Source organism: Euwallacea similis, chromosome 27, assembly GCF_039881205.1.
Source record: "Euwallacea similis isolate ESF13 chromosome 27, ESF131.1, whole genome shotgun sequence".
Taxonomy (NCBI): Eukaryota; Metazoa; Arthropoda; class Insecta; order Coleoptera; family Curculionidae; genus Euwallacea; species Euwallacea similis.
The window spans coordinates 496,286-508,866 of NC_089635.1; the positions used below are offsets into that span (position 1 = coordinate 496,286).

At 34.7% G+C, this 12,581-nt stretch overlaps 3 protein-coding genes across 6 annotated transcripts in view; 2 read left to right on the plus strand and 1 right to left on the minus strand.

The window, feature by feature from the left end:
• Positions 1-72: 72 nt before the first annotated feature.
• Positions 73-2,316, minus strand: LOC136417264 (putative GTP-binding protein 6). The gene is made up of 5 exons (XM_066402876.1): positions 2,124-2,316; positions 1,259-1,676; positions 780-1,205; positions 525-732; positions 73-474 (listed from the first exon to the last, which is right to left on the minus strand). Exons 1-5 carry the CDS (start codon positions 2,255-2,257, stop codon positions 251-253), a joined length of 1,410 nt encoding a protein of 469 aa, XP_066258973.1. The 5' UTR covers positions 2,258-2,316; the 3' UTR covers positions 73-250.
• A 265-nt stretch (positions 2,317-2,581) lies between these two features.
• Positions 2,582-4,445, plus strand: LOC136417223 (uncharacterized). The gene is made up of 3 exons (XM_066402804.1): positions 2,582-2,889; positions 3,469-3,811; positions 3,868-4,445. Exons 1-3 carry the CDS (start codon positions 2,681-2,683, stop codon positions 4,189-4,191), a joined length of 876 nt encoding a protein of 291 aa, XP_066258901.1. The 5' UTR covers positions 2,582-2,680; the 3' UTR covers positions 4,192-4,445.
• Positions 4,446-11,992: 7,547 nt separating this feature from the next.
• LOC136417265 (neurotrimin-like) overlaps positions 11,993-12,581 on the plus strand; it is a 118,566-nt gene continuing 117,977 nt past the window's right edge. The window contains exon 1 of one of the 4 annotated variants that reach the window (XM_066402880.1): positions 11,993-12,228. In XM_066402880.1, the coding sequence (XP_066258977.1) occupies positions 12,132-12,228 (97 nt within the window). In that variant the 5' untranslated portion in view covers positions 11,993-12,131. The remainder of the gene's footprint in view (positions 12,229-12,581) is intronic. The other 3 variants (XM_066402881.1, XM_066402877.1, XM_066402879.1) reach the window with 3 other exon arrangements.

Here is a 12,581-nt window from a genome sequence, read left to right on the forward strand (position 1 = left end):
ATTTTGCTTTTATTAGTAATTAATTATACAAAAAATTATACAGGGCGTTAATGTGACCATATTTCAAAGTTTTAATAGATTTCTTTCAATAAATTAGAGATTATTTGCAAATGTCCCGTTTTCTCGTTTGAAATTGTCTACAATCTTGAGATCTCAGTGCTCAAAATTAAAAAAATTACCAAAAAGAAGGTAGATAAAGCTTTAAGGAAAAAATAACAAAACATTCTGTAACACGTAATATACTGTTCTGCTAAATAAAATGATGTTTAAATATCTGTAAACTAGCTTGAGTTATAATAACTTTGGCAAAAATAAACTGCATGTCCTCCTGATCTGGAATTTCTTCCAGAACTGTACAGTTTTTGTAAAGCCATCGAATTTCATCTCCTCCATTTGGAATTTTAATAGTGATTTTTTGCCTGCCAGTTACATGCAGTATAAATTCTTCCAATTGTTGCTTAAGCTGTTTTAGGCCTATAAAAAACTTCATTAGGGATTCCACATAAAATCACAGAACTACATACCAAATCCTTTCTTAGCAGAAACCTGCAATAAATTGTCATCTCTAACTGCCTCCCCAGTAATATCACATTTGTTTCCTACTGAAATCACTTTATTTAAGACATTGTGAGCTCCAGCTTCTTTCTCTAGCTTCAATAGTATATCAAGAACATGCTTTTTTTTGTAATCAAAGCTGCTTGAAGATACGTCTTCTACATGTAAAATTACATCCTAGAGGAGAAACAATGGGGTATATACATCACAATAAGGAAACTTACTGCCAGCAAAGCATCTTCTAGAGTGGCAACAAAACATTCAATAAGATTAGTAGGTATGTCAGAAATAAAACCCACTGTGTCAATGTAGAGAACATTGAGGCCAGAAGGCAGAAGACCCTCATGAACTGTTACATCAAGAGTGGCAAAAAGTTGGTTTTTAGGTGTCAACTTCTGTTCTCCTGTTAAAGCTTTTATGATTGCAGTTTTCCCTGCATTTGTATAACCAACTACAGCAACCACAGGATAGTTCATTTTCTGCCTTTTGCTCCTCAAAAGATTTCTTTGATTCCTAAGAATTTTAATCTGGTCTTTAATTTTTTGCTCCCTTTGCTGGAACATAAATCTCAAAATCTCTCTGCTATATGTTTTAAACATGAGATCTTGCTCTGATTTCCTTTGCACATAATACAACTCTGCTAAAGCCACCTTTACAATACAAACATTAGTTTATAAAATTAAATCACAGAATTTACCATTACCTGCAATTTAGCATGTTTGCTGGAAGCATGAGTTTTTAAAATCTGCATTACTATTTTATACCTGTCTAATATGGGCCTCCGGAAATTTTCCTGTAATATTTGCACAGTACTTTTCTTTAGGAAGCCAGAATTAATGAAGATAGCAGTTATGTCAGGACTCTCTTGAACAATATCCCGGATCCTATCCATTGAACCACTTTTAAATAGGGCTTTACTATCTAAGGTGTCCAAAGGGACTGTTACAGTGTCTTTGACAACCCATGCTTGTAAAGTATTAATTAGGGCTACGGCTTCTGAGAGCTGCTCTTCTGGACTTATAGGAAGCTTTTTTGGGCCCCATTTAACAAAAGGTTGGATAATTAAGCACTTGTGGGCTTGTTTTATATGAAAATAGTGGTCTGTTAGTTTGTTATATTCTCTGAAAAGAAAGGGAACTTGGTTTTTTTTAGATTAAAAGTGATTTGTACTTAATCTTTAAATGCTGACCTGATTAGCTGATGAATTTCTTTTTGCAATAAAAGTTTAAATACAAATTTGAAGTAGGTACATATTTAGATACTTATTAATAATTATTCCAATGGGTCAAAAAACTTATAGAGTATTCCAGAATCACATGTACATATTTCAGAACGTAATAATAACTCAGTGGATTTGAAGAAAGTTGAAACTTCCTTATGAAATGTTATATACTCTTATTAGATAATTCAAAAAACTTGGCAAGATACAAGAAAATCCAAGTTTCCTTATTTTAATCGCATAAACGATCGCTTCCTCAAATATGTGGTATTTGTTTCTAGAATATTTTGTGTACTGTATAGAGGCATTCAAATTTTGAATGAAATAAATAAGATTTTTTAATGCTTACAAATCAGAAAATACGAGCTCCTTTAAATGTTCTGATAAATCTTCTTCTTTGTGAAACCTAACAGAAGAATGTACTTGTCTTGATTTTATACAAATTTGCCTCTTTATTGGGCCCCAAATTCGAATTAGTAACATTTCTAACAAGTACTCATTGTTAATCACACTATGAGTTGATACGAAAGTAGGAATTTTTGACAGTTCTGGAATTATGAGGAGATTCCTCAGTTTAAACGTTTCTTTTATAGTCCCGGAGTTTGTCACCATGAAAAACCATATTATAGACTATCTTTGTTTAGTGGCGTTCTTAAACAAGGACAGGAAATGCGAAATGTGAGTAAATGGAATATTAATTACGCATGCCCCATAATTCATTAAAAATGCGACTGCGCTGAGCCTGGAATCTGCGCTCAAAAGAATAACAATATTTTGACATGTCCTGTTCAAATTTTTCCTTCATGAAACAATTTTCAATTTTCCTTTTAAAGCCTCGTAAAATTGCAAAAGGAAATTGCTCTATACGTTCCAAGTATTTTTCAGTTGATCCTGACTATAGTAAAAATGGCCAACCTTGATGACAACACCTGCAGGCATCAATTTTCGCACTCTAACCTCAAAATTGATGCCCCGAGAAAACTTGTACTTATTGAGGAAAATTCTTTAGTATTTTTACGGCCCAGTCAAATGAGCTTTGATATTGATATAGAGAAGCTCTCCCTTGAGGCTTTAAGGACTTCTTTGACTCGCATTACTTTTCTGCTTAACAAACCGTAAGTATATTGACTAAAAGTTTTTGTTTTTGGGACCACAGCCCCCTAGTTATAGCACCTTGAATAAATAAACATGCTGTTTAAGCGCTGAAATGGATGTGAGTGTTATTGATATATTAGTGGATTGATAACCAAAGTACAATTTTTCTTTATTTGAAGAAACACTTACTGCATCTGTAGTTTTTTCAGACTATTTTGTTCCCTGTTCTAACATTCCTTTCGTTCTCTCTTGAATGATTATGCTTATCATTTGTGCTTAGTATATACATTGAGTGTACAACACAATCCAAAATTTTGTACTCTTGCCCTTTTGAGCAAAGCCTTCCTTGGCCATATATCTTAACAGTATTTTTATTTCAAACTACTATAGTTTGTAGTTTCTGAAGTACATGCGTCGACTTTAATTGTACAATACATACAATAAAAATGTAGGTGGATTCTGATTTTCCTCTTCCTAAAAACTTCCAAATAGTGGATTTTGATAAATTGCCATTATTACAGAAGAAATTACTTTAAAAAACTTCACTGAATGACACAATATCATTTGTTATCAAATTACTCAAAAATTTTATGTTTTAGAACTGTGGTAGAACGCCTCCCTGATCAAGGCCATCAACTTCGTCTTGCTCAAGAAAAAGTTCGAAAGGAAATTGTATTCCGTGAAGACAATAAAGTCACCCATAGCAAAGTTAAGGACACGTCAGTAAAATGCGCATCTGAAAGTGATATGGTGAATGCACATACTGTTCGTCTATGTTCTTTGGATAGAAGCCCTCAGCGTGAACGTTATCGTCCCAATGTTCTCAAACGTAAAAACTTTACTGGACAAACCAAATCAATGAAAGAATTGCGCACCGGAATTCAGATGATTGGCCTTTCTGAGTCACTTACTTTGCAGATACAACAGGATGCACGCAATAAGGTAAAGTCCCACTGGTACAGATTAAAAGATTTTTAGGGGAATTGGTGTATTTTCAGTTGGAACAATTGCGTAACAAGAAAGAGAAGCTTGCTGCTGAGGAAGAGGAAGAAACTGCTGTTGTAGATGTCAGTGAGCTTGACTTAGAGGGTTTGGAAGAGGAGGAAGAGGTGTCAGTCATGGAGGAATTGGACAATGAGAACAAATTAAAGGAGGCCGTAAAAAAATTTGTGTTGAAGCTTAACGACACTGAGAATGATGACAAGGAACAGGTAGAGTGTTCAGGAATGCAGCGTCTCTTCTCCGCCATGGAATTAAGTAGCTCTGACTCTGATATTGAGCCTAGTCTAGACGTTTCTCCCCTTAATTTAGGGGATACTTAATTTTCCATAATAACTAACGGTGTTAAAATTAAAGTCAATTTCAAGAGATTGTTATCTGTTTTTTGAGTTTAGCTCTTATTCTTCTTTTGGCCTCTTTAGTTTCGTGAACCTTTACAATACAAAAATTGTTGGCGTTTAGTTCACAAATTTGGTGTTATTTATGTTTATTTGTAGTTACCTTTAAAAAAAGGCTTATTGATCTAGTCTTGGTTCAATGAATTAAATATTTACTCGTTAACTGACAACTTGCCTTCATTATATGTCCTTATCACTACTAGAAAAGGAGGTGTGTATTTTTACATGATGTAATAATTTTAAAAAATTGCGTGGTAATGCAAATATTCGATGAATAAATCTGTTTTGTTTGTTTGTTGTTTTTATGAGGACGCAATCTTATTTGGCGTATTATTGATGAAACGCACCATCTTTCACAAGAAAAAATCTGCAACCTACCAATCTCAAAGTTGGTGACAGATTGGTGACCGCTAATTAAATGTTTCCAATTGTATTATCTGGAGAATACTCCATCATCAATTGTATCTTTTCCATGTATAAAAAGTGTAAATTTTACAAATTAACGGGCATCTCCTACAATTGGAATTTTATAGATAGTTTCTAGGAAAGCGTAATGAAATTCTAATCTTTTCCAGTTTTGTATTAGCTACAGAGAACGCAATGATATAAACAACTCAAAATACTCATACCTGAGCGGTCGATAATGCACATTCATCGGTCATCCACAATAAATGTTCGGGCCGGACTGGTGAATGGACAAGTTATTGGCCCTTTTGTGCTGCCAAATCGATTAATCAGATACGATTATTCATTTCTTTTAGTAAAATCTTTTGCAAGATTTCTTAGAAGAAATTCTTTTAGATGGGATGGTTTGACAAAGGTGGTTTTCACAAAATGGCTTTCCCTCTCACTTTAATCGTTTAATTCGCCCGTATTTTAATGGTGCTTTTAGAAATCAATGAACTGGTCATGGTAATGTTATTCCATGGCCTCCTTCGTCTCTAATCTGACACCCCTCGATTTTTATTTATGGGTCCTTACGAAGACGAAGAATATGGTGTACACTAACGAAATCGCGGTTTTGCAAGTTATGTGGATTCCTAAATATTTTCTGTGAGACTTAGAGCTCAGCGACAAAGTGAATTCGAACGGATTATTGAAAATTGTTTAAAAAATCATATCTCTGTTATTCTGTAGCTTTTTTATAGTGCTTTTGGGTTAATCGACTCCTTTTAAATTGGATAATCATCCCTTAAAAATAAAATCACAGTTGACACACTATATCTCCCAACCATGACTTGCTCTTCGTTCATCCCGTCATGATTTGATTTTTTATCATAATTTGTGAATTTTTCGACTTTCTCTGACTTCATTAGTGTTCCATACACCTTTGACTTATTTTTCCTGAACTCAATATTTTAGAGTTCCCAACAACCGTGAAATAAAAATTCTTAAATTGGAAGAAAGATCAGATACACTCCTTAAATTTGTAATGAAATATAGTGACACTATCCGAAAATGTGGTAAATAATTTTAAATAGTTTAGTGGTGTCTCAGTAGCGGCACCACATCTTTTATCCTCAGTGCTCCCACTACAAAGTAAATTTGATTATAAAATTAAAAAATCGCACATAAAGACGAAGCATTTGAAGGATGAAATTTATATTTAGTAAAATATATGACGGCGATATAGAAGAATTTTGGAAAAATATTGGAGAGCTTGATGGTGTTACAGTGGTGGCATAAAACGTTTATTTTCAGTTTACCCGTAACATTTTTTATAGTGAAATATAGTGCTACTGTTAAATTTTTTTTGAGATTTGTGAGTAAAAAATCATAGAAATCTTTTTCTCATCATGGACACACTTTCCTGAAAATGTTTGATATTTGTGGCATGTATAATATCGAGCAACCTGAAATTGAGTAACGCGAGACCACCGAATTAGTTTCGGTCTCGGTCTCCCACGAGATTGCATTTCCTACTTTAAAGCTGAGTCTGAGACTATCTTGATTTCAACCTCGGTCTTAGTCTAGTATATGAGACCCATACCGAAACCAATATTGCAAAATGAGACTCTCTAATAGTAGTATTCATTTGGTTAGCTCTATCTCGTTAACGATAAATGGAATTACCTGGGTATACCTGTAAATTACTCCAGGAATTCATTTATTTTTAAAACATTCTTGGAGCCATTTAGTAGGTAAGAGTTTCAGACATGGTACTAAAATTCGCTTGATGCGTTTTGTTTGGAAACAGTTTAGTTTTATTGCATAGGTTTAGACAGGGTCGAAGGCGTTAAAGAGATGAATAAGCAAGTTTTTCTGGAACATGAACTCTTTTTTTAGATGGGTATATCCCCGGCACTGGTGGTAAACGTCGTGTGCTATTATCTCTTAGCTATGGCATATTATCACGAACAATAGAGGCGTTTACGATGCTCCGCCATGGGCATCCGGCATCCGACTAAAATTAGATTAGCCCATAGGAAAAACAAAAGGGCGAAAGGTAGAAAAAAATGATGGGATGAATGGACAGCAAGGTAGCGGCGTCTAAAGTTAAAACCGGGGTTCCACCACCGGTTGGCTAATTTATATTAATGGGGTTATCTAATATCGGTTGACAAGGGGTGAAAACGGGGTAAAACTCCCGCCTGGCGTGTTTATCAACCGGACGCATTAGATAATGAACTACCCGATTAGCGACTTAACCTGACCTCGACGGTACTTCCGGTTCCGGAGAGATATCTGATCTTATGCATTGTCACATTATTCCACTATATTCCTATGTTGACTTAATTTCGTTCAGGATGCTACTCATAATTGAATTAATCTAGGGTAATGAAGATCATATAGAGTCAGGTTGGGGTTATGTGGAGTTTTGAGTTCTAATTTACTTGCCGAAAGCTCTCTTCCTTTTGCTGTTTGTAAACACGCGCTCGTATAAAAATAGAAATAAATCAAGTTTTTATATTCCTTTAATTGAAATTGTTCGTGGATTCCATATAAATCTTAATTAAAATGCTTAATTTAAAATGATGAATGCACTATAGCCGACCTGGAAGAAGCCAGGGGCGTGCTATTCGAACTTTAATCTTATTTCTTTCCAATTTTTTGGGTACCTAAATAGAGCGATCTAATATATAATACGCAAAACGATATTGAAACCCTTAATCTTTCGGTCTTCCAATATGAAATTCGGGTCGTCGTCGGGCCCCATACATGTGTAGCTGATTTAGAAAAGTCAAAGTTTGAACTTATAAGGCGACAGCTGTGGCCAGGCCACATCTTTTAACTCTGAAAAGAATGAGAGGATCCTTCTATCTTGTCTGACACGTTTATCTAATTCCTTTGGGTCTTATTGTTTATTGTATCTACCCCAAAGAGAGAAAAAATAAACAATGTTCTACTAAGCGGAGAACGTCACGATTGGAAGCGAATAGCCATAACTTTTCTCACTGTTTGAGCAAAAACTTGAACTCCCTTAAATATAGGGCCAGAGAAAGTAATGATACGAAAAAAGGCAAAGAAGTTTAATTTTGTCCAGGATTTCATCACTATAAATCTACTTCAATTGGGGATATACTCCCTCTAAGAGCTAACTGGCTATAACAAATTATTGACAAGTCAGAGTCGTCTATAAAGGTTCTTGATTAAAAGAAGAGAAAGCTTGAGGATGTTTCAGTAAAATTTTTGATGGAGTTTTTTTAAATTGTGAAATCGTGTTTACACGGGGAATATCTTTGCTGAAGCTCAAAATATCTGCTTTTAAATTAAAATATCGCCTGCATTACCGATGACGGTCTTCGAGGCTCATTCCTTCAATTAACTAAAAGACTATTTATATATGAACGACAGATATTTGATCTTTAAACCATCAACAGTTACATCTTTAAACTCTAATTTACAAGATATCTAGGTGGTCGGCCTATATTTACCAGAAATAAGGAAATTACATATATATTTTTAATGGGATGTTTGTGCTAAGGATTGAAAGGTAAATTGTGGTTGGAAGAATCTTGACACCAATTCATCGCTCTTAAGGAACGTGCTTGTAACTTGAAGCACAACTCGAGCATAAGCCTTATCAGGCTCGTTTTTAATACAAATTGAGCGCTTCTGGGCGATACTTAAAATTCAGATATACGGAAAGATTACTGAAAACTTGAAAACTGCCCTCAGGACAGGCTGAATTCAGGTTCAAAGTTTATCATACAACCAATTTAGAATCGACCTTCCTGAACACGGCTCTCCCCATTCCGAAAAATTATTAAGTTTTAAATACTTCTCCAAATTGAGTAGTTAGATTCGTTATTCTTGTTAAAAAGTTTTTTGTTCAGGCTATGAAATTTGCCACCCTTAATATGCGATTTTAGGGAATTATGAGGGAGTTGCTTTTCGTCATTTGCGGATTGAATGAAAGGGAAAATTTTGCGGAAACCAAGAATTTTTTGCTTATTAGTCTAGTACTCAATGGAACTTTTCGATCTACAAATTTACGTTTCGGTATAGAGACTTTATAGTAATTTAGGGATTTAACCCTCGAGGGTCATTTTCTTGAATCGCATCGGTGGTCCAATTTTTTGGACATGCCATTATCTGGAGACACCTCAAGGAATATTTGCGGGATTTATGAGAAAGGATTTTTATCCAATAGAATCCGTTTTAATCCGGAGCATACTTTCCTTCTATTTTATTTTCCTGATTTTTATATTACTTATAAGTTTTTGAATCGCTGATTATAACGAAACTGTTTGTTTTTTTAGCAGACTTGAAATAATATGTAATTTTTTTGGATTTCTATTTTGAACTGACTTGATGCAACACTTTTGAGATTTATGAGTAACCTGCATTCGTCAAAAAATGAAAATTAAAGTTCTTTCTCAGCGGTACCTTTGTAATTAATTTAAAAAAATTAAGTGTAATTTTGCCACTAAGGAATAATATGGAGCATAATAGTAATACATTTCTAGATTTTTGAGTAACATGGAGTCACCTGAGTTCATATTTATAAGATTTTTCGGTAACCTATATTATGAAATGAGCGAAATTTCACTAACTCAATTATTATTACGACGTATTACATTGTCATGTTGAGGAACGTTCCACATTACTTTAGTGAATGAAGAATCCCGAGCAAGGGCATTACCGATTTTGTGCTTCTTGGCGCTCATCAGACATGCGTAGGCAAACAGCGTAAAAAGAGGTTCAGAAGGAGAAAAACAGAAATTACTACTTCGAGGGCTAATACCCCCATCGGCGTTAAAAAGAGTTTTTTCACAGATTTTTAAAATTTGTTAGTGTCAAGACATCTTCGTTGGGGGAGCAAATCTATAGGGTGAAAATGATTTTGAAGTCTGTGTCTCATTGATTTTTCCATCTGTTTTATGTCTCAAAACAACGTCACCCTGTAGGTTTTGAACGCCAAATATATTTTTAAGATTAGTAATCACTGCAAAATTGAACTGATAAATGTGTAACAAAGTCTAGGGACTGCAAAGAAAAGACCGAGTCTCCTTTTTAAACTTTGATATCCTATGTTTTGCTAACGAAGCATTTCCGGATCCAAGTTGACGAATCTATCTTAAAATCAATTAGGAAATTGCCCTGTGACGTATTTATATATCATTAGTTAATACCCTGGGTAATAAGAAAGCTCAAGTTGTGAAGAGAATGTGCCAGGCCTGCACTGGATAATTTTTATTTGTTTATTTACAGTTGTCTTGTACTAACTAATAAGCTTGATCAGTACTATTCAAGATTTATTAATGACTGTGGCAAAATAAATGTCCTCGTTGTCTATTCGTTGGGATAGACTAGTGTGTGTAAAATAAGAGTTGACATGTCTCTGAACTGCGTATATTTGAGACGTGACGCGTGTTGGCAGATCATCCAACACTCCCTGAGGATTCACTGCCGTTGTTGCAGGACCGAACTTTGCTCTATCCCTAAATACATGTTTCAATCTCATAGACATGCAGCATAAAACAAATCAAATGCAAGCAAGTTTCAACTAGCCCATAATGTAAATGCCACAAAAACTTTATTTACTCTCCTTTTGATGATGACTGTCGATTTTGAGAAAACATTCGAAATAGACGGTCCTGTTGGAAGTACATTCTCGCTACACATATTTCCCTTATATAGGCAACTTCACTTGTGAATGCTAATGCAAAATTTGTAATGGCTTTATATGTATGGGCGAATGTTCTAAAATACATCTTGTAGTAGGAATATTTATATCCATCGATGATCCAAACAAGATAAGATTTAAGCAAAATCCTAGTACATGCCACGGAATATTTTTCAAATAATTAGATTGCCACTTATAAGGCCAGAAGAGTCGTTAAGGTACAGGTGCAATTTAGAAGCCAAAAGACACACAAACCTTTAGTGTTCTGTTTACGCCTTGTATCAGGCCGTTATAAGATGCCATCAGCCAGGAGAATATTTACCTACATTACTGTGTTTGAGGGAATTAATGAACTTTATTGTTGTCACTTTTTCTGGATGAAACTTTCTACTATATCAAAGGGCGTTGACTAAAAACCTATTTAAGAGTATCAGTGAAGTTGTCGCATTCCGTCTCCTGACCCTGTTCTTTTGCTAACTAAATTATTGTCCTTTCTCTAAAAGTTTTGCCATTTCGTTTCACAGACCAGCCTTAACAGAAATGGTCGCGTATATTTTAATTTCCGTCTGCTTTTTGACCCTCTATCTGAGAGATTGTGAAATGTTTTGTTGCCTTTCAAGCTCTATTACGACGGGCACACGTAGATTTTCGAGCTTTTTAGAGGAATTTATGTTCTCTGTCTGTGGAGGTAGTTTTACATGAAACGTGTGGAATTCTTAACAATCCTTTTATCATCGTGTCCTTTAAAATCGTAATTGGTTTGTTCAATTAGATGAGTAGGATATTTTTTTCTGTACACAAAGGCGAAGGTACAGATGATAATACGAAAAATTCTATTTCTAGATTTGCTACGTTGTTAAGAATATTTCCTGGAGGTTAGTTGAAAAATGGTGTGCTAAAATTTGACTTTCAGCTAATCTGCTTGCTAGCTAAGCTCTTTAAATTATTTATCTCCCCTGAAAATTCTGCAAAGTGATTTTTCATCCTACAAAATTCTTCCATATGAACGCTACCAAATGTAAGCAATCGTAATCAGTTTTTTTAATTAAATGGAGAAAATGTTTTTTCTGTACGCAAAGGCGAAGACATAGTGAAAAATAATATGAAAAATTCTGTTTCTAGATTTGCTCTGTTGCTTAGAATATTTCCTGTATGTTGGTTCAAACATGAAATACTCAAAGTTGAAATTCAGCTGACCTGCGTTAAATTAGTTTTCTCTCCTGAGAATTCTGCCAAATGATTTTCCATCCTACAATATTCTACCCTATGAAGGCAGTTTTTTTAATTTTTATATTCCTTTTAAGGACTCTTCGTTTTTGTAGTTTGCGCTTTGCCTTATAAATAAAGAAAATTCTGTGCATTTATAATTTCGAGCAGATGTTTGTAAAAGTGTGCAAGCAGGTTATAGACAGAGTTAACCATAAAGTACGCGATTCTATAGCTGTTTGAAAGAAAGTAAACTAGGTTTGTCGGTACGAAAGTTTAAAGAAGTGAACTTCGGTAAGCCATACTAAAGTCTTACCTGTATTTTACAATGTTAATTACATATCTTACATATCGGGGGCCCTCCCATGTACCGTCTTTTCATTTTCCCATTGGTTTATGAACAACGCGGTCGGCCTTTCATTGGCAGGGGACAGAAGAAGGCGCATGTACTCCGCTTTATCTGGAAAATATTAAACGCTCTCCGTAGTATTCTTCGCGCCATCGGGATAGAGACTAGTGCCTCTTTGAATTTTAGAGCCAAAAACACGCGCTCTCTTATTTTTGTGGATTTTGCCAATTTTTCGTAAACATGACAGGACAAGTGTACGCAATTGTTTTCGGACTCTTTGGGTTGTTCTTCATCAAAGTTCGTGCTGCCACTTCTTCGGGAGGCTCTCCTGCTAACGGTAAGTGCGTGTTGTGGAAAACTTTCTGGTCATTACTACATTATGAGTCAACTTGGCGTAGCTGACCAATTTTTTCCAGGGTGCAATTCTCTTTCTCCAAATATAAACAAACAAAGTTAAAATATATTTTAAGTCAAATTTATCTGCATAGGTTATCAGCATCTGTTTGATGTTACAGTGTTTACTTTTGCCGAGGCACGTCTCCGAAAACATATTGCATAAATATACAAAATTATGTATTAATTATTTACAGAGATGATGCAATTCAGTGTTGCACAAATAATTGTAAAGTCAAAAGATTAATCAAAACAGTTGTTTCTTAAAAAATTCGGCTTAATGGGACGATTTATACC

Excerpts from the sequence above, each read along its gene's own strand:
- LOC136417223 (XM_066402804.1), top strand. The coding sequence starts at position 2,681 with ATGGCCAACCTTGATGACAACACCTGCAGGCATCAATTTTCGCACTCT. Across the intron at positions 2,890-3,468 it reads ACTTTTCTGCTTAACAAACC|AACTGTGGTAGAACGCCTCC; the intron begins GTAAGTATATTG and ends TTTATGTTTTAG. Across the intron at positions 3,812-3,867 it reads AACAGGATGCACGCAATAAG|TTGGAACAATTGCGTAACAA; the intron begins GTAAAGTCCCAC and ends GTGTATTTTCAG.
- LOC136417264 (XM_066402876.1), bottom strand. The coding sequence starts at position 2,257 with ATGTTACTAATTCGAATTTGGGGCCCAATAAAGAGGCAAATTTGTATA. Across the intron at positions 1,206-1,258 it reads GCAAACATGCTAAATTGCAG|GTGGCTTTAGCAGAGTTGTA; the intron begins GTAATGGTAAAT and ends TGTATTGTAAAG. Across the intron at positions 475-524 it reads TTCTGCTAAGAAAGGATTTG|GCCTAAAACAGCTTAAGCAA; the intron begins GTATGTAGTTCT and ends AGTTTTTTATAG.